The 20,207-nt window shown below is 40.1% G+C and overlaps 1 protein-coding gene across 1 annotated transcript in view; it reads right to left on the bottom strand.

The window, feature by feature from the left end:
- The window catches only part of suclg2 (succinate-CoA ligase GDP-forming subunit beta), a 73,257-nt gene that overhangs the window by 28,359 nt on the left and 24,691 nt on the right, over nt 1-20,207 (bottom strand). The window contains exons 3-9 of the mRNA XM_028406341.1: nt 13,820-13,919; nt 12,793-12,883; nt 10,828-10,980; nt 9,822-9,911; nt 8,592-8,688; nt 5,486-5,647; nt 4,198-4,340 (exon numbers count right to left, since the gene is read on the bottom strand). Coding sequence (XP_028262142.1) covers nt 4,198-4,340; nt 5,486-5,647; nt 8,592-8,688; nt 9,822-9,911; nt 10,828-10,980; nt 12,793-12,883; nt 13,820-13,919 — 836 coding nt within the window. The remainder of the gene's footprint in view (nt 1-4,197; nt 4,341-5,485; nt 5,648-8,591; nt 8,689-9,821; nt 9,912-10,827; nt 10,981-12,792; nt 12,884-13,819; nt 13,920-20,207) is intronic.

The following is a 20,207-nucleotide window of genomic DNA, read 5'->3' as shown; positions in this document are numbered from 1 at the left end:
GTTATTGTCCATCCCTTATGCGCCTTTTCTCTGTATACAAAGATAGAGGCAGAACATTCACAACTCAGAAAAACAGAAATGTGACTCATTTTTTCCCCAATCATAAATAATTCAGATTCTGCAATGACACAGAGCTGATGGTCACAAGACAGTACAAACCTCACATATAATTCCTATGGTTACCAACAAGCTACTCATCATTATGGATGAACAACATTATACCAATGTTATTCAACTTATTTTGGCCAGTACAATACCACCAAAACCATATTCATGTCATCATCATGTGGTACAAATATGAAGGAGCTGGATTACCTAATATGGCTTTGAAAATAGCACATTTTCGTAAAGATTTGTAAAAGTCGATATATGAAACTACTACCTATGGCATTTCTTTGCAAGATATAAATATACTGGTGGTATTTCCTGGTAGAGACATTTTACCTCTATAATTGTACCAAATATCAACTCTCCATCTTGTATATTTACAGACCAGTGATGCATAGAAGTTGGCCAAATTTTTGCATCTACTGCTTTTCAGCCATTTTTAGGCATTTATCACGCCCAAACTATTCGAGATAGGACACATTTGATTACATTTTCTGATTCTATGGCACAGGTTAGCGCTATGCAGCAAACACCAGATTCCTGCATATAACAGAGGCCGTGCAGTAAAAGATTAAACTTGGCGAAAGCAAATTGACCAAAAACTAAGAAAAATAACAAATTTCAAAGGGCTGTTTTTTGCAAATGGTTACACTTGCAGACCTAAAACTCTGGTTTTCTCCATAATCCGGATAAATGTACATCAGTGAATTTTTTGAAAAATATCTAAGGGGTCATCCAGCTGATGTGCCTGTAGCTGGGTGATTTCACATGGAATGACCCTAATGTAACGTTAAGCAAGCTTCTCAGGCGTGTTGGGAGCACCGAGGTAACCTCATTTTAGTATGAATGTATTTCACATTGCAATAAACCTTGAAAAAGATGTGCAACATAGAAAACAGGTGTTATGCATTTACCTCTGTCCATGTGTATCGACACCATGGAAAAGACACATTATCCTATCATGGCATATTAAAGAGCAAAAGTAAATAAATAAATAAATAAAACCATGATTTACAGATGACCATAATTAGTTGTTTGTTTTAGTGGTGGTCCTATACAGATGTTGTGCACCAACAACAAGAAAGTGTTTCGGAAAAATGTCATCATTTACTCTATCCCATAAAAATTACAGAAAACAGCCTTAAGCCCAGAGAAAAAAAATGGACGTCGAGCTGGACAAAACATCCATCTGCCACTTTCTTTTCGGCACAGGCACAAGGCAATAACGAGGTTATTTGGCTGTTGGTATTTGCTGCCTGCTCCAGCTTTGTGCCTACAGGTGATGTGAGGGAAACCTCAATAAATTCAGCCATTCTGTCAACAAACTGTTCTATACGTGGATATGAAGAAAGTGGGGCTATTTATTTTAGCATGGAAAATAAATATGTCCCCGTCTTAAAAAGCCGGGGGCCTAAATTCAAACAAAGCTGAATGGTCTAGTAGACCCAGATGAGCTACATAACGTCTCATATATTTAACACACAGGTGTGTACACACGGAGCTACACACTGCTTTATAATTCTTTTCCCCCCATTCATTTCCTTTTGACTTTCTTCTCTGTGTTGTTTCCACTTCACTACAGTATTCCCATTTCATCTGCTTGCTCTTCACTTTTCTTTCGGAAAATAATCATGTTTAAGGTAATGAATGCTTTAAGGGTAGATACTGGAGAAAGTGAGCAAACAAGAAAAAGGAGGCTTTGTCATCTTGTGCTCCATCTCTGCTATTCAGTGGCAGCAGTACACTCACATCGCTTCCACTCCTCTCAGCACAATGAGCCTCAGACATCAAAGCAGAGGCGGAAAGAGAGACAGAGAGAAAGGCGAAGGGAGGGAGACAAAAGCGTAAAAGTGACTGAAGTAGAAAGACGGACAGAATAGACGGACACCAAAATACCTTTTTTACCTTTTTTTTGTGGAAATGTATGGCAGCATTACAGGTATTTCTTGCTGCAGTGCTTGCCTGTTTGCTGAATAAACTACCATCCCTCTCATGGCACATAAACTATTTTCATCTTTACACACAAAAGTCACTGTGGTGTTCAACAAAAAAGCACATATGCATGTATGCAGCGGAACATTAATGGCCTTCCCTGCAGCAGCTATCAAACTTATTTTATTTACTACCAGTGAAAATAAGCATCCTCTGCATGCCATCAACACTGCAGGCCAAAGAAAGAAGAAAAATCTTTTAAAACGGCAATAACAATGTAAAATGAAAGCAAAGCAGTCCATAGAGACTCTGAGCTGAATATTTACCTAATGGTTAGAAAAGGGATTTATTGTAACTTTAAGTCAATAATTTTGGCCTTGTCACATTTGCCTAACCCAGCATGTGATTTTAATGTTTCTGCTCGTAATTTGTGGAAGAAAGAAAGAAAAAGAAACTAAATGCAAATGAGTAGCTCACTCTTATTGTAAAATGATTAACATTCCCTCCACAGATCAGAGCAGATTTCTCAGCTCCCCTGGTTGAAATGCTAATGGTGCTTCCAACCCAGTTTAATGTCAGTCCTTTTCTACTTTTTCCACTGTTAGGGAGGAGCTCCCTGTCTCTATTTCCATACTCAGCAGCAGGAGGGACAGGCAGCAGGCTTACTCCCCCATCTGGATTTGGGGAATCAGTCCAAGGCAAAAAGAAAAGGAGGAACAGGAGGGGTGGAGGAGGTTCTCTTGCTCACAAGGGAGTGTTTTTTTCCCATTTGTTTTTTTTTTAAACTGGTCTTAAAAGGGTATAATAATAAAGATGATGGCCTCATACCAGGAGAGAGCTAGATTCTTTGTTGTTCCTCCCTCCCCTGTTGTTTGCCTTTTCTTTTTATCCATTCATTTTTTTATTTTCCTTCACACTCTACTGAGTTGAATTGATGAGATCAAATCGATCACTCAGTTGATATTTGAGTCAGGCAATGTATCACCTGCTGGGATGTTAAGGTTAGTAGGATTTTAACATTCATCTACAAAGGTGTGCACTACTGCTGTGTTTAACAATGCCACCATGAAATATTCTACTGCAGTATTGGGTTTCTGGTATTATAAAATTGATAGTATCCCTGTTTACAGCAGACTGTGTAACGCATTCCACACAATACATCTACAGCATGTCTGAATTGTCAGTGGATGTTAAAAATAACCATCATACTAGTCACAGCAGAATGGTAAAGACTTGAAATAGAAAAATCTTTAATCAATTTGTAACCTTTACTAAAAAGTTATTTTTAACTGGCGTCCATTATTATCTAGTATACTAAACACATTCTTGAAAGTATTGACTGCCTTGCAATGCCAGCGTGTGCTAAAAAGGGTTGAAAAACGGTGAGCTAGAACTGAATTTCTGCCCAACTCCACTCTGTATTCCACACAGCATTGAAGCCAACACAGAAGCAACCAGAGATCAGTCCAGGGATCTTCGAGTGACAGCAGTAGGGGATTTAGCGATGTGATGACTGTCAACACACAATCAGCACTGGGGTATCATTATAAGGCTCTCATTGTTTAGTTTGGAGTTATTAGCTTTCTGAACATAGAGCGGAATCACTTGTAAAACACCCCAAGCTGCCACTCAGTCAGAGCTGCAATGCTATCAGAACCACATGTTTGATTTCAAGTTTTATATGCGCATTTACTCGCGAATTTCATATGAGCTAGTGTGGTGTGTTAATATGTGCATGCAGATGCGTGTCAAAACAAGCCTTTAAAAGCCCAGTTTTATTACAGAGTACAGAGAACTAATTTATCATGCCACAGCAACTGAAATGATGGCATATAATCACACAGCCTCGCAAAGTCTTTTTCCCTCAGTGAAACATGGACATATGCCAAGGTCCCTCGTCTAATGAGCGCTGTTGTCTCAGTGACAAAGCGTTAACCAGACAGACAGAGCTTTGTGCTATGACAAGATACATGACTGCAATATCAAAGACAATTTCAACAGGTTGTGAAAACCTTCTTTTTTTGTTCCATCTGACTTTTCTTTTGAATTAGTGTTGTAAACTAAAGAAACAATTTGGCTTATCTACGTGATTATAATAGTAAAGCTGTGCAGGGAAACAAACACAATGACTTTTTTTTTTAAACAGTTTGTTCCTACCTTTGGATCAGCAGTGAGTAGCTTGAAAGCCTCATACACCTGCCTCTCCTTGACTCCGCCCCCCAGGTCCAGGAAGTTAGCTGGCTTTCCTCCGTGTAGGTCGATGATGTCACACGTGGCCATGGCCAAACCGGCTCCATTCACTGTCAAAATAATATAATTTATCAGTTCAATTAAAACACATATTTCAGAGCGAGAATTTTACTTTCCCAATAATGACCTGAAGTACAATGCATCGATGAAGCATAATGAGGCTAAATTTGGCCATTATGTCAAGAAATTGAAACAAAAGTCCCTGAGAGAACATTGTGATGCCAGCAGACATGAGTTAATTAAAATAACATTACTGATAATGAAGGAAAGAGGGCATGTACTGTAAGAACACCCACAAAGGAGTCTTAGCTAAATTATCTACCAAATAAGAGCAAATAGCCGAAAAAAATGTGACACTTAAAAAGTGAATCAGTTGGATATCCTCTAATCAAGAACAGTCAAGTCAAGCAACACAGAGAAAATTTGATTACAACTCAACCCTCGACTTCAGAGAAAAGAGTTTTGATTAAAGAGGTTCTGCTGCGCTTTTTTGTGAACCGTGTCATCATTTAGCAACTGCCAGTGCTACTACCCTGCTGGGTTGTGCGAGAGCCAAGCGCACAAAAATGTCTTACCTCATTTGGTTTAGCCAAGCTGAACTTGTGTCCTGGCAGGCTCCCCGACCGAGGTCTCAATAAAAGGGAAATTCGCTTTAACAGCTGTCACTTTGGTGGCTTACAGAGCTCTCAAGGAAGCTGCAGGGCCTTAAAAGCTGTTGTTACTTTAAAAGAGTCTGGGAGCTGGGGATGCAGAATGGGGTGTGTGCATGTGCATGAAGGGGGGTGCAGAGCTAACAGACATCTAATATGTTTATGAGGCTACAGGGTAAGAAGCGAGAACACCTGTTAGTGCTGCTGTACACTGTAAAAGCTTTGATTTATGACAAGAGAGGGGGCCTTTAATGAGAATGCTAACAATCTGGCTCACTGGAGACTTTCTGGGTGGATTATAGCTAATTAGAACGCATTGGTTACGGCAGCATTCCTTCTGGAGTCGTCAGAAAGCTGCTTGTAACGTGGACTGGAGGAGAGCCCAGGCTGCTTTTAGTCCGACTGTTTTACTGTGTCTGAGCCTTTCATTTATGTGACTTTAGAGACACATTAAAGCCATATGCCAACAGGTACAATTCATTCATTAGTTGGTGCATTTGTGTGCAGGTTCATGAGTACTGTATGTGTACGATTTGTGTCCATACCAAAGCAGGCAATGTTTCCATCCAGTCCGATATATTTAAGGTCCCACTTGGCTGCCTCCATCTCTGTGAGGTCACTCTCTGTCATGTCATCCATAGCAAACACAGCTTTCTGACGGAACTCGGCGTTGTCATCAAAGTTGATCTTAGCATCAAAGCAAACCACTAGGGGTAAATGAGCAGATGACAGAGTTATGAATACAGGCAGAAAAAAAAATGAGAAAAATGACAGGCAAGGGAAAAGGAAGGAACAGGAGGACATAAAAAGCTGGCTAATCATCATTTCTAAAAACTTAAGTTAACGAACTGTAGGGAGTCATCTCTGCGTACTGCTCTTAATTATTTCTGAGGTTCTCTGAGGTGTGTGGTTTTCACACTGCCTCTAAAGGAAAGACTATTATAGTAAATGGACATTTTTTATACATCAAAGAGAGTACATTTCAAAAGACACCACACTAAATCTACTTGGAAAAGAGCACACACAAAAATGTACGAAATTAGTCAAAGAGCTTAGAGTCACGCTGAAAATGTGACAGCAAGTTAAAGGAATATTTAAACATTAAAGCAATACACATTAACTGATTTTTTGACATAACTGCCATGTCTATATGGTAAATATTCAACATTTGGACAAGGTGGGGAATCTGCAAGGCTGGCTTTCCTTGGGTACAAGGAAAAGAATCTGCCTACCAGAACATTGTGTCCTCAGGCGGACTTAAATAAATGTGTTTAATAAAAAGATAAACAGGTTTAATTGTACAGCTTGTGGAGGAAGCATGTATGTTACAATAGTCACAAGGTTGCTGGTCAACAAATGAGAAACATCAGAAAAATGCACTGAGCTTGATCTCTGCAATACTACAACTGTATTCACCTACTTCCATTGTTTGGTTGGCTAGACAAAGCAGCTGCTTCAGCAGGAGAGCGAGTAAGCAACTCCCTCTTCAGAGTTTTAAGACACAATAAACCCTACACATCAAAAATAGAATTATCAGGTCTTTAGGGTAATGGCTATAAAACTGTCTGATTAATAGCACACTGCAGGGTGCTTAATAACCCATATGTTTGATAGAAGAAAAAGACAAACAGAAACACATCCATAGATGCACACTACATGCAGCAGGCAGGACTCCCTTGTGACTGTGGAACAGACATTTTGTGTCCTCCAGGTAAAGTAGCTCTCCCACTACACAATTCTTTTTGTTTTTGTTTTGACACATCTATTATTGCAGCCTATCTACAAAATGAATTCAGCTATTACCAAAGAAAAAAAAAATACAAATTTTTCCACCCTTGAGAAATTTTCTTTTCAGATACAAGTCTGTTGAATGCCTGCCGGAAAATAGCTATGTTCCCTTGTGACATGTGAGCAAATCAAACCAAAGAATGAGTTGATTTTAATGTGAGGCCTGTCTACAAAGCTTGCTTCAGTCACAGCCAATGGTTCTTCCTGCTGATAGGGGCTCAGACATCACTGTAAAAATATACCATTTGAAGGGACTAATTTAATTTATTATCTTGGCAATGCTTGATAAAGCATACTTTGAACATGAATCTGTTTTTCAGAAGACTAACATCAAAGAAATGAGGCGTCTGCCGCGTGTTTTAATATGTAGTAAACTTTATAGTTAATCTGCATTTAGTGCCACAGACAATCAGTCTTATTTATTTGAGAGAAAAAACAAAGTTCAGCAAAAGTTCAACAAAAGCAGCCGCACCACAAGAGCTAGCACAAGACTTTGTGACTCTCTCATCTGAATGATGAGCACTTGAAATGTTAACCTGCTCACCTGCACTTCATGCTGAATAAACATCTGGTGCGAAGTGACACTAGAGAGGTGGAAATTCACCCATTGCCGTTTTCCTTTGCTTCTACCAGGGAGCACTTAAAACAACAATATTCATACAAAGACTGATAGGTAAATACGTATCCAAATGACTGTTACTGGACACAAACTGCCTAGTGTCTGACTTTTTTTTTTAAGATAACACATGTAATACTGACTGCGCTGCTCTTGGGGACTTTTATTAAAATCAGAATGACAGCTACGAGAGAGACGCTGTCACTTGTTGACAAAGGCCAACTGCCTCTTTACAGCTCCATCAATCTAATGTTACTACCTCCATCTCACACAGCCTTAACAATGATGAGTCACAGATCTGGAAGCAGACATCTCACAATTTATGCTTTAGAAATAAGACAATAGAGATGGTAATTATTGCTCTGCTGCACAATAAATGTATCCTGCACTACTATAAATACAGTGAATGATGCCAATTTAATAACATTTTACATTGTCATAATTTGCTACAGTCAAAGACATTAACAAAAGCATTCCAGATTAGCATGACTAACAAGTATGATACAGGATCTATGGCAGATTTATGACTAGATGACAATAAATAAAGTATTAGTTTTTGAATAGGATTTTAAGAAAAAGTACAACAGCTTTTCTGTTCTCAAAAAGGGGTCTTTTTAAGGAGCTCAAAATTTAAGACATTGTGCTCCGGATCAACTATATTTAAAAAACATAATCTAAAAATCCAAATGCAATGTAAAACAATCAATGTCTCTAAAAAGAATAAAAAGATAAAATTAAATGTAACTTTTTTAGGCATTTAAAGAGTGTCCCTGAGACATTCCTCTTTGCTGACGGTGAAAAACAATGAAGAATGTTTCTGAAGCTGCGGTGGCAATTTGTAGTTCCTCATTACTTGTTGACGACAGACTACAAGCCTTTAGTTAATCATCAACAAACATCAACATGCTGTGAATGTGGTAAGCTCTGCCCCCTTAAGCCATTTGGATTTTGATTCAGACAAAGTCCTGCTGACAAGGAGCTGATGTCAATGTGTTGCAATTACAGTACACTTCACATTCTTAAATGCATTCAGACCCGAAGGAGAAAATGTGCCTCTAACACAGTCAGTGATTAATAGGTGGCTGTATCATCATGCTGAAATGTTGAGCTCTGTTTTCCAAATGATGAAATATTACACGACATTTTGGGATAGAGGGTAGAGGGAAAACATACATGCTGTGACACACAAAACACAGGCAACTCAACACACATACACACGGGCAGGCATTTTCTATGATACACAGTACCTTGTCCTTCGGGAGTCTCTCCGAGAGGATTGACTTCAACTTGAGTGGCGTCGACTTTCAGGAACAGATCATAGAGCCTCTTAATCTGATCTGCTGCCTGCGAGGTCCACAGAGGACAGTAATTACCTGACGGTTCAGCTCTGAGCAGTTGGCCCCGCCAAGACCCCTCAGCCTCCCACACAGGCTATGTTAAACATGGTAAATCACCTCCAACATTTATGTGTAAGAAAAAAAAATGTTTTCAAAACGTGTGGCATCTACCAAAAAACACAAGGACAAATTCATATGCGATCACATATTAATCCATTGGAGGATCCTAATTTACATAGCTGTGGCTTCAACTATTCTTAAGTAATGAAGGCAGCTTGGCTGTGCATTGCAGAAATCCTTAACGCTATTTCTATAAATGTTCCACAAATCTACTCTTTCAGTCACACATAAAAACAGTACAGCACTTACACAACTGTATCTGTACAAAACAAAACTCCTGTCATCACACAGCTCATTCAATACAGTAGGAGTATTTTGGAAGAGTTACTAACAACGCAGACAGTTAACCAGTCATTTTCTAGTTCTGTCTGTTTAGAATAAATGTCTCCTACCTATTCTGCAAAAAAAGTGGATTCCACACAGTGGGTTTTATTTTGGGTAGATGAACACATATTCCATGTGCGATGATGTTGAGCTAATCTGATTCCTCATGCCACTGTATCTGAAAACCATGATATGATGCAAAGAAACAAAAATAATTTGAATGAACTCAGCTAAGCTTAGCACCCCCCCCTTTTTTTTAATGTTAATATGCGGTGCTTGTGCGCTGTTCTCGACCTCATTTTCTGACAAAATTCTGCCTGAGCATGATTTTTAAAACTCATGCTCAGGCGAGGTGACAAGAAAAAAATGTTCGCTTGTGACCTAAAACTCATAGCTTGTCCACTGAGATGAGTTTTGTCGCTTACAGCATGATTCACTCCCCCAAACAATGTGCAGCATGTTCTATCAACTAATGGTATCATTAGTGATGTCAGCTTCAGCTCAGCCTGGCACAGTGCTGTGCTATACTGCCAGATATGACAATAGACCACCTGGCAGTTGGGCTTAGTGTAATGACACTTCACAACTTGCATCTGGACAACTAATAAGCTAAGTTGGGTCTGGTTGTGAATGGAATGTATCAATGACTATCTCTCCTTTGCATTGTGACTTTAAAGCCTTCGCTGCGCCTATTACCTGTCTCTGCAGAGGTCCTTTGAAACCCAAATTAGCTGCCATGTGAAGTGCCTGGTCGTCTCGCACACCCTCATATATGTCTATGACCTCCTGTAGGATTTACAGTATAAGGAACAGAGAGAAGAAGACATAACAAATTAGGACAGGAAGACACATTTCAGATCGTAATATGACAAAAAGGATGTTCATAGTAAATTGCATTACAGTCGGCTATAAAAATGTAAAAATGAAGAATTTTTGAAATTCAGGTATAAGAATATGTGTAGCCAGTATAGACTAATACTACCAATGTACAGATGCTTACATAGCAACATATCTCCATTGCCCATCATAGCTTCAGTATTCAGTTCAGTCATAAACCCCTGATAGAGGATGAGGCATGAGCCACACTAAATATAGTTTACAATACAGTTTCAATTACAAGGATACATGTTAGGTTTTCTAATACGTTTGTGTTCTCTATTAGGTTTTTGTTGCTATAAAAAGATGTCGTTGTGATTGACAGGTGTTCAAAAATAGTCGAGGGAGCACTGGAGACGAGTTGTTCAGTAAAATTTAAAATCTTTAATATAAATAATCAATATAAATCTTTAGATGAGAAATATATAGATCGATATGACAAATAAACGTACAATATCAGATGGAGGGCATCTATAAAGCTTAAAGGGTACATGTGTTAATAACAAGGGCTTGTTGCTAAGAAGTCATAAATGAAATTGACTTAATAGCAATACGAAGCAGAGAGCGCTTCTTTGTGTGTGCCTGTGCATATTTGTTTATATTAAACTCTGGTTTGTTACACTGAATTAGCAGTGAACACAAACAGAGCACAGCTTCCATCTGTGAACCTTCCTGGGCAACTGAGCACAAATTCAAATCAAGTACAGAACTTTTGTCAATCAATTAATTACATATGTAATATGTATATAATATAATTAAAATGTATATATTTCCGTTATTTTTTTATTCTATTGGTACTTTTGTTTAGTGAGTGAGAAGTCCTTACCTTAAAGATAAGCTCTGGGGTTCTAGCAGCCACCTCCTCAATATCCATGCCTCCCTGGGGGCTTCCTACCATGACAGGACCATTGCAGGAACGGTCCATTAGGATGGCAAAATAGGTCTCCCTGCTGATGTCCAGGGCCTCAGCAACCATAACCTGGACATGAAACAACAGGAAAAATGGCAGTGATGATACAGTGTTGAGGAAAACTGAGGAAAATGCTATATTACAAGTTATATGTAAAAGTGGACTGAACACACACACACACACAAATAAGCATGGCCATGCATTAGGAGAATCAATGAGGAACAGCTGAAAATAAAAGAAAAACTAATTCTAGGCTCAGTCAGACAGAAGGCAGGCAGAGGAAGCAAGCATCATTTGGAAAAGCTTGACAGGAAACTATCAGTTCTGTGGTGGTTAATGGGCTGCAGGTTTTCTGGATGGGGTGTTTGTTTGAACATGCACAACCCTTATGTTCTGCTTCCACCCTATCGCCCAGTAAAATGAGGATGGATGGCCTTCTCTAAGCTCCATGTTAACAGACAGCACTCTTCTTGTCCAAATGCTGTTTTCCCCAGTCACTCACACACACATTCTTTTAAATTCACAGTCTTGTAGCCTGTTTCTTTCTTCAAAGTAAGCACATTGCATTCCAGAGTCTTTACTTTCTTCTTCCCCTCAAAACAGGTTTTGTCTCTTAAAGCCATCTCTTTTAACCATCTTCTACAGCCTCTGTCTCATCGTTCTCCATCTTCTCTCTTGACAGTAAATCCATGTAGATGCAGAAGGGCTGCCCCTGCTCTGTGGTGGTCCCTGCTCTGTGACACAGTAAGGGTTGAGGGCTGATGTGAGCTCTTTTGGCAGGTTGACAGCTAAGCTCTGGCTGTCATTTAAACCAGGGGTGTCCAAAGTCCGGCCCGTGGGCCACCTGCACCTTCTTTTTTTCTTTTTTGGCCCGCCCGCTAAACAGAATAAATCTGACAAAATCAACACGCAATTCTTGTTTTTTTTAACTTATTATGTAACATTCACATGATGTTCTGAGCAGACCATTGTCAGCTCACGCTAACTGCGTCATCACGGTGTGTCACATAGTGAAGTAGGGCTTGGACGTTTGTTACGGCAACGCAGACGGCTCTGAAGGTGCAAAAGACTGGTTCAGCACACTTGGCCCTAGGAGTCTTTTGCATTATCAAATCTGGCCCTACCTGAAAAAAGTTTGGACACCCCTGATCTAAAACAGTGGGTTTTGACTACATGATTACTTTATTCTATCCTTAAGGCCAGTCATGGTTTGATTTCTGCACCACAGGCAATGTTCTTGGCAACACGATTTGAGGTCAGGTCTCTTCTCACTCATGTCTAATTCAACTTTTGTCTGGTGTATTTTGTTGTTTGTTTACCTTTGCCTCTATCTCTGAGACAGTGTGGTAATTCTGTGTGAGTTTGATTTTCTCTTGCCATAGGTGCTTTCAATGTGACTGACAAGTATGACACGCAATTGATTCCACCTAAACTCTGCAGTCAGAGCGAAGACAGGAATTTGGTGGAAGTGGAGGGTAACAGGGTTACACAGAGATGAGGAGAGACAAAGAAGAAGAGAGCATGACCGGCACACAAGCCACAGACTGAGAAGGCTTCATCACCTGGAAACGTCTGTTTTGAGGAGGTACTGCATGCAGCATGCAAGCAGAGAAAATGATATGCCTGCTTGTTAGTGACACATAGAAACAGTTGTTTACCAAACATTTTCAATTCACAGTGGGCTCGGTTCATTTATGCAATGAGCCATAACACCAGCCAGCACAGAGCAATATAAACAAACATGGACAACAGACTACCTTCACAGACATGAATTTTACAGAACAGCATTACTGGACTCACAATGCCTTGAAATGAGTTCAGAAAAAACATCTAGCAAGAGGAAGCATATCTTTTTTGCACTCAGTCTGTGCTGTTACTCACCGTTTTAACTTTTACGCCACCTTTAGGTGTCTGCTTAGTGGTCAGGTTGAAACCTAGCATTTTATTGGCCAGCTCTCCAACCACTGCAGGACTGAAAGGGGAAAAAGGGTCAAACATTATAATTTTTCCTTTATAACATAAAAACACTAACAATGTATACTTACAAAATATAGGGTGAGAAAGGCAGGTAGTTCTGCAGATGAATACGTATTTCTTTACCCCTGAATAGCTTTGTTCGGTTGAAGAGAAATATGCCTCAGCATTTTCTGGGTATTAATATAACATATTCTGACAAAGCCGAGTTTTCAGAGACATTCTGGCACATCTAGTCATTGCTGTGAATGAACCTCTACTTTATTTTCTCTATTTAAAAGCAGCCAGCATGCTAGGGCTGCTTCTGTAAGACTGCTCTGGTTTTGTAAGTGAATACAAATGAAGCTAGGGGTTGTACTCATCCTTTGATAGATGAGAGGAAGGTGAACTGTGCACTCATGTCACTGTCTGGGGACGATGAACTTTAGTGTCTCTCACTTTGAGAAAGTTTCTGGCCGTTCCAAACCCTGAAGTAGGGTGATGATGATACATGTCTAGGACAATTGTCATAAATCACTTTTTTGCCTTTAAGGCAGCAGTAAGTGATAGGTACCTTTACTAGTACGACAGTACTTTTTAGTACATGGAAACTTGGTGGACGAAAACACAGGGCCCAAGCAGAGAAAAGCTTTTTCAAGTTGTTGTTTAGCTCCGGTGAAAATTGCAGAAGATTTCAGAGGAACGTCATCGGAGGAATATATCCATCACACTTTGTAACTCCCAGCTAGAACAAAATAAATCTCAGCAGTGGCACAAAAAACGTTTAATTAAGGCTAGTTGCACGAACACAACACAGCGAAAGCGCCTTTGTGTCTAGGGAGCATCTTCAGAGAGCTCTTTGAGCCCCCTCATCATAAACACTGCCATTGTCACAGAAAAATAACATGAATCGCTGTCCTATAGTAGCACACAGTGTGAAATGGGGCATACTTACTCCTTAGTTAAGTGCACTCCACCTTTAAGGCCACTGTCGAACACACCCTTGCCTCTGCCACCGGCCAGAATCTGGGCTTTCAGCACAATCTCCTTGGCATCTGAAAGACAGAGATAGATAAATAGAGAGAGAGAGAAAATGAGAGACAGAAAGGTGGAGAAAGTTAGACAAACACTTAAGATGTAGGCTCAGCACCTTAAATGGCACCTTGAGTCTGTCACTTATTTGTCCATATGATTGAAGAAAGAAGAGACAAGGAAAACAGAGCATGTGTGAAAAGTAAAGGGATCAGAAAACAAAGTTTACACTATGGACAGGAGCTTCCATTTGAAGGGGGATTCATGACTACAAATTACTATTTAACAAAGGAATTGTTGCTCCAGTATTACAATGGAATTCTATTACACTGAACCTGAAATAATTTTCACCCAAAGTAGAACAGAGAGTGATTGACATTAGTGCTGTAGAGGCGTAAGAAAATATTCACACACTTAAGCATGCTGTGTGATATTATGGTGAAACACTAACAATTGAAGTGACCACATGCAAATATTTACCTAATTTATATATCCAAATGGTATATTCTCATATAAGCTGCTAATAAGTCCTTAATTACACGATTTCCCTGGCCTGTTTACATCTATGTCTTGCACTATTAATATTTTTGCACTCACACTGCATTGTGCCTTCATTTTTGTGTGTATTTTGTGTGTGCCTCATCGTAGGTATTTTTTTTTACACTTTACAGTTATATGTTTATTCTTAAGTTGTTAGTTATACGTTACATATTGTGGAGTTGAGAGTAATGCAATTTAGATTCTCTGTATGTCCAGCACATATAGCAGATTTGACAATAAAGCTGACTTTGACAAAGACACCAGTAACTACTACACAATATTTTTTTAGCATGATAAGCATCACACTGCCAGTTTATTCGCTAATGAATGAGCAATCCATCTAGCAGTTTAAGACATTTAGCACAAAATGGTGAACAAGTCTCTTTTTTTTCAGATGTAGAGATGGAAACAAATAAGTATGAGACCATTTTAAATGAGAAATTCATTGTCTGGGCACCATGGATATCTCCTCAAAATTTACTGGAAATGTATCCAGTTGTTCAAACACAAGACAATAAAATACAGAAACAGACACAGGGCTATAGTCAGGGAGGTAGATTGCAATTCTTTACACAAACCTTAGGAAATAAACGATAATAATAAACGAAATAATAAGTGTGTACCGAGTGATGGACAGCCCGACACAAAAACAGACATGGTCTGTGGCTGTGCCCATCCACAAACAAAGCCAGTGAAATGCCACCTCACTGCCCACTTTGTACCTTGCACACAGAACAGTGATGCACAATAAAAGGCACAACAGCCCCATCTTGGCTGTGCAAAACAAAACCAATAGCCAAACAGTTTCAGTGGTGTGTTTTCTTTCAACTGGCATCCAAAAACAATCTCTGTGCAAGAAGGGAAATAAGCAACTGTCAACTGTCTGAAACTTTCACATGACCTTGTCCAAATTATATAACCACCATGCATCCCCTTCGCTGTCACTGCCACCTTGCTAGTACTCACACATCAGGAGGAGGCCCCTGAGCTGTCTATTCAGTATCCTGCCCACAATCTCTCCATTCAAATGGAGTGAGGACACTTTATGAAAGATGGTCTCTGGCTAGGTTATTATTATCTAGGTGGGGGAGTTCAACCATTGACAGGTGGCTGCCATCAGGGTGGAAAGGGGGTGGTAGGGAGAGTGGAAGGGGATGATCTGCAATGGCTAGAAAAACATCTTGACCTTGGGGCTGGAGACAAGCTCCTCCCTTGATTGAAAAAAAGAAACCTGATATGGGCAGGGTGTAGAACATTTAGGAGCTGGCAAGCTGAGAGCCCAAAAATGCTGTCTGCACTTGCTGCTGCTGTAAGTAAGAAAAAGACCCAGTGAAAATAGCCTCTGACAGGGTGGCAGGGATTAAACCAACACTGCATTAGTGAGGCTCGTTCTGTGTGGAGAGTTATAAGGGCTAATAGGGGAAAAAAGAGCGAGAAAGAAGGAAAGAGAGAATAAAGGTGTGCTCATATGCAAAGGGCTTTGAGAGGGAGTTATAAATGAATAAATATGTTAATAAAACACTGCTACTGCACAAAATTAAAAAGAGTTCAAAGCGAGATGAGAAAGAGTGTCCTGCGGGCATGTGCAGCAGAGAGGGACAGCACAGAGGAAATGACTTTTGCTTTAAAAAAAGGAAAAAAAGAAACAAATGGAAGAACAAAGATGTGGCCCAACAGGGAGACTGCATTGTTGAGGTGTGAGGTGAGGTAACAGAACTGATGAAGTAAGATAAGGATTTAAAGCAAAAACGTATTAAGAGGAATGTATTGTGTTAGGGAAGGTAATGAAGTAAGAAGTGAGGTGTTCATTGCTGTTCAACCAGTAATTGATGGCAAACGTGCTTATTACATGGTACAACACAAAATAGTGCAATTGGTACGGAAGGAGCAGCATGCTGATGATAAGATGAAGCTTTTAAAAGAAGAGACATAATGCGTTAAAATGTAAAGCAGTAGAGATGTATGTGTTTGGATGCTTTCATTCATCCAGGTCATAGTTATGTCCAAGAGTTTAAATCGAGGCTACTGGACTCTGGACGAGTGGCTTCTTCAGTTCTGCTTCTGTACTGTACCATAGTCAGTACATCGCTTAGATAACATGATGAAAATGCAGCACACAGAAAAAAAATCCCAACAAAATCTCTGGTTAACAATGAAACAGTTGAAATACACGAAGAGGATAATGATGTCCTCAAAGATCACAGCGAACATGGTGCATGGTAAAGAGCAGGGCGACCATTATCTGGTAGTATGACAGACAAGACATGGCCTCTAACACCCAGACAAAAGGTTGGTCCATAATGAGCATGGTACAGAGCGGGAGTGGAGGGAAAAACAGTAGTAGTATGTACAACCTGAAATAAGTCCTGCTTTTATGTTTGACCAAGAAAGCACATGCCTGAAGTTAATCAGTAAATACACCAGACAGAATTGCAAAAGAGTTGGAGTTCAAGGCATTTATACCGTGAAGTAATACAACAGTAATTCTGTAAATTGAGAGTTGCTAACGGGTGACAGATGTGTGCCTCTTCAGTATCTGTGGGATGTTTTCTAAAATGTATGTTTTATTATTGAGCGTGCAATGCATAGAGCATCAATGTAGTAGATTAATAAATCACTGCACCCACAATAATTAGAAACACCGCCCACAGAAAATGAGAATGAGAACAGGTTTGAAGGGGGGTAGGGGCACTGTTGCATAATCAGTTCACCACTTCCATTTGTATCATTGTAGCATTGCCCACTATGAAGATGTAGAACAAGATTTTTATCTCCATTTGTTTTCTATATCTTGGGGACACGGGGGAGGAGATTAACATTGCACAACATCTCCAATCACATCACAGGCAATCTGAGTAATGCGGTCATCATCCTCAGGCCTTACTCATTTTCCAGTAATGAGTGCAAATCAACTCCCAGTCTGCTTGCCAGTGACAGCAGCTGGCAGAGAGGATGTTACTTCTACAATCAGTGTCTCTTTCACTCCTTTCTTTATGCACACTTTTGAAGGCCTATTCTCTCCCCCCCTCACCTCCCTTTCCTTGTAAACCATGGACAGCTAGTAGCACCGTTAGCTTTGGTCTGATATTTAATTAAGCCTTCGAGGCTGTGCCATGAGGGGGATTCTTGCTGGTAGGGGACAGATGCAGGCTGTGTGCCAATCCAGTGAGAGTAAGATGAGGCTACCATCTGCACGGAGAGAGAAAAAGACCAGGGTGGCCTTCCCCACCATCCATGTGCGCTGTAATGAAAGTAATGTGCCGGCTAAATGGGGAAGACTAATCAAACTCTTGGGAGCAAAGAGAAAACAAACACAAGCGCACACAGCCACAATCAAACACCACAGATAGACTGAGGCTTCCTATGGATAAACACCATTAACACCAAGGGTGGGGAAAAAAGAAAACACCTTTCAGCCTTCATCATCTGTGCTTATCGCGATTGTACACGTTCTGGTTATGATGCAGGAGGGTGTTGATTGCTGTCAAACAGGTAGAAATTAATCTTTAGAAAAAAAAATGAAGGTTAGAAATGTCAGTCTACAAAACCGTTAAAACAAGCTGTGCAGGCATAATTATAGATTCCCACCATTTTTTGAATTGTGTATTTTCTAGGACTACAAGAACTTCCATCTATTGGTATAAGGCATGTCTTTTAATACCATCAATTATGCTGTCAACTGCATATTGATAGCTACAGAATGCTTAACCTCAGGGCTTTTGTTGTGTCATAACCACAGGCAACATAGGAGGGTGATGCTTTTGCTTTAAAGAGAACAACTGTCTCAATAAGCTTTTGCTAATAGTAAAAAAAACAGGATATGTATGTATATTAAAAGGTCAAATTAACACTTACAATTAAGCCAGAAAGTACAATGTTCATTGCAATAACCTTACACATCACACTAAAGCACCACCAAGGCCACTATAACATGTCATGTTATATGATGATTTCATTTAACCACAGCTGAAAACCTGGTTTTACTTGGACAGCTTTCCATAAACACTTACCATTTCGAATTCTACTGTGAAAAGGTCAGGCACAAAATGGTTCTCTATTCATGCAATAATGGCAGGTGAACCAAAAACGAAGAAGGGAATATAAAACCCTTAGTTTTGCATCCTTTCCTTGACATATAACGGCCTTGGAATTTGAAAAGCTTGAAAAGTCAACACTGATAAATCCAAACCACGCTTTGCAAGAGCAGTCCTGCTACTGGCATGTCAGTCATAGCATGTATGGGTATAACAAGGAAATAAACAGATATGGTCAAAGAAAACAATGTGACCTTCTTGTTCACAACATCTACATATATCATTACCATCTCACAGTCTTGTCTGGATAAGCCCACTGCTCCTGTGTCCATCTCTGCATCTAATCATACCATCACAGTGCTATTCAATGGAGGAGAATATGAGTGTCCCAGACCCGACAGTGGCACCTCTGCATGACACCACCTCCACTCAGTGCTTGCATGACAGCTGAGTCCTCATTAGAGGACAAGTCCACCTGGCTTTCAGACATAAACAGCACCTCTAATGACAACCTGAGATGGCCCTGGTCTCCTCTCAGTCACAGAGAGGTGCAGTTCAAACCCCTGGCTGAAAGTTTTTCATTGTCATGCGACCAGAACCAGAGGGGTGACGGTAAAGATAATGGTGTTTTGGGATGATGGGTGTTAAATGACCACAGGGGTATCTGTAGAAAGAATCATTTGTCTCGGAATGAAGCCTCTGCAAGACATTTACCTCTATCAAGTTACATTTAGAGACTCTTAACTAGAAAAATACCAGCTCTGGTTTTAGATAAGAAAATATCCCAGTGTTACTACAAAGTGTGCTGCTCAGTCCCCTTCCCTTTCATTAGTTCAGTGTGGATAATACCAGAAAAAAAAATATGCTAACAAATATCTGCTACTCCTGGTGAAAATGCATTAGTGGGCAGGAGGACTACTCGCACCCATTTCTACTGATGAGTAATGAAGTGTGCCTAATGGTAGAAGCTCCCTGCAACAATATACAGTGATATTTGTATGTTTTACTCCACCACTGGACTTAATTCCTAAGTCCTGCCAAAACGGCTGTAGCCCACAAATATCCAATGTACCCTGACAACAAACAATAGGCAGCACTTCTCCTGGCACATTAGTATCATCCTAATACGATAGAGGAGATGTGTGAGAAATAATTCCATGTCTCAACCACAACATGAATAGGTTAGCGTGCGTAATGAGGAGGTGGAAACACTAAGCTGCTTACAGAAATCAGCCTTTTGAAAGACAGGCAGCTTTACCCTGTAAAGCCTATTTACAGCTGTTAAGACAATTTCAGATGCATTGCTTTTCTTACTAACGGAAGACCTTAGAGCCAGTGAGGAGGGATAACAACAGGTCCTGGAGAGGCCAAAGTGTCTAGGACGGCATACTTGTCTACAACTCTGCTTGCAGAATCCAAAAATGTGTTTTCACAGTTATCACACAGCCTACAAGGGGTCTGCGGTCTGCCCTGTACAGCATGTTGTGAGCCCCTGCGCCTGTGTTAATAACCTTTTGTTTCACACCAGCCCCTCCCCTCTTCTCACCTCATTGGATGCTATGTGTGTTATCCTGGCAGGTAGTGGAGATAGAAAAACTGCAGGCGAACATCTGTCTTCCTGTGTGACAGGCCAGCTTTACAGAAGGACAAGAGTTATTCCGTCCATCAGCAGGAGCCCTGCAGGGAGTGGGCTAGTGAGGCACAGGTACATGCAGCTCACAACAGTTAACACAATGC

This window comes from Parambassis ranga, chromosome 5 (genome assembly GCF_900634625.1).
Source record: "Parambassis ranga chromosome 5, fParRan2.1, whole genome shotgun sequence".
NCBI lineage: Eukaryota > Metazoa > Chordata > Actinopteri > Ambassidae > Parambassis > Parambassis ranga.
Note: the sequence above shows the minus strand (reverse complement) of the source record. Positions and strands in the feature narration are given on the sequence as shown.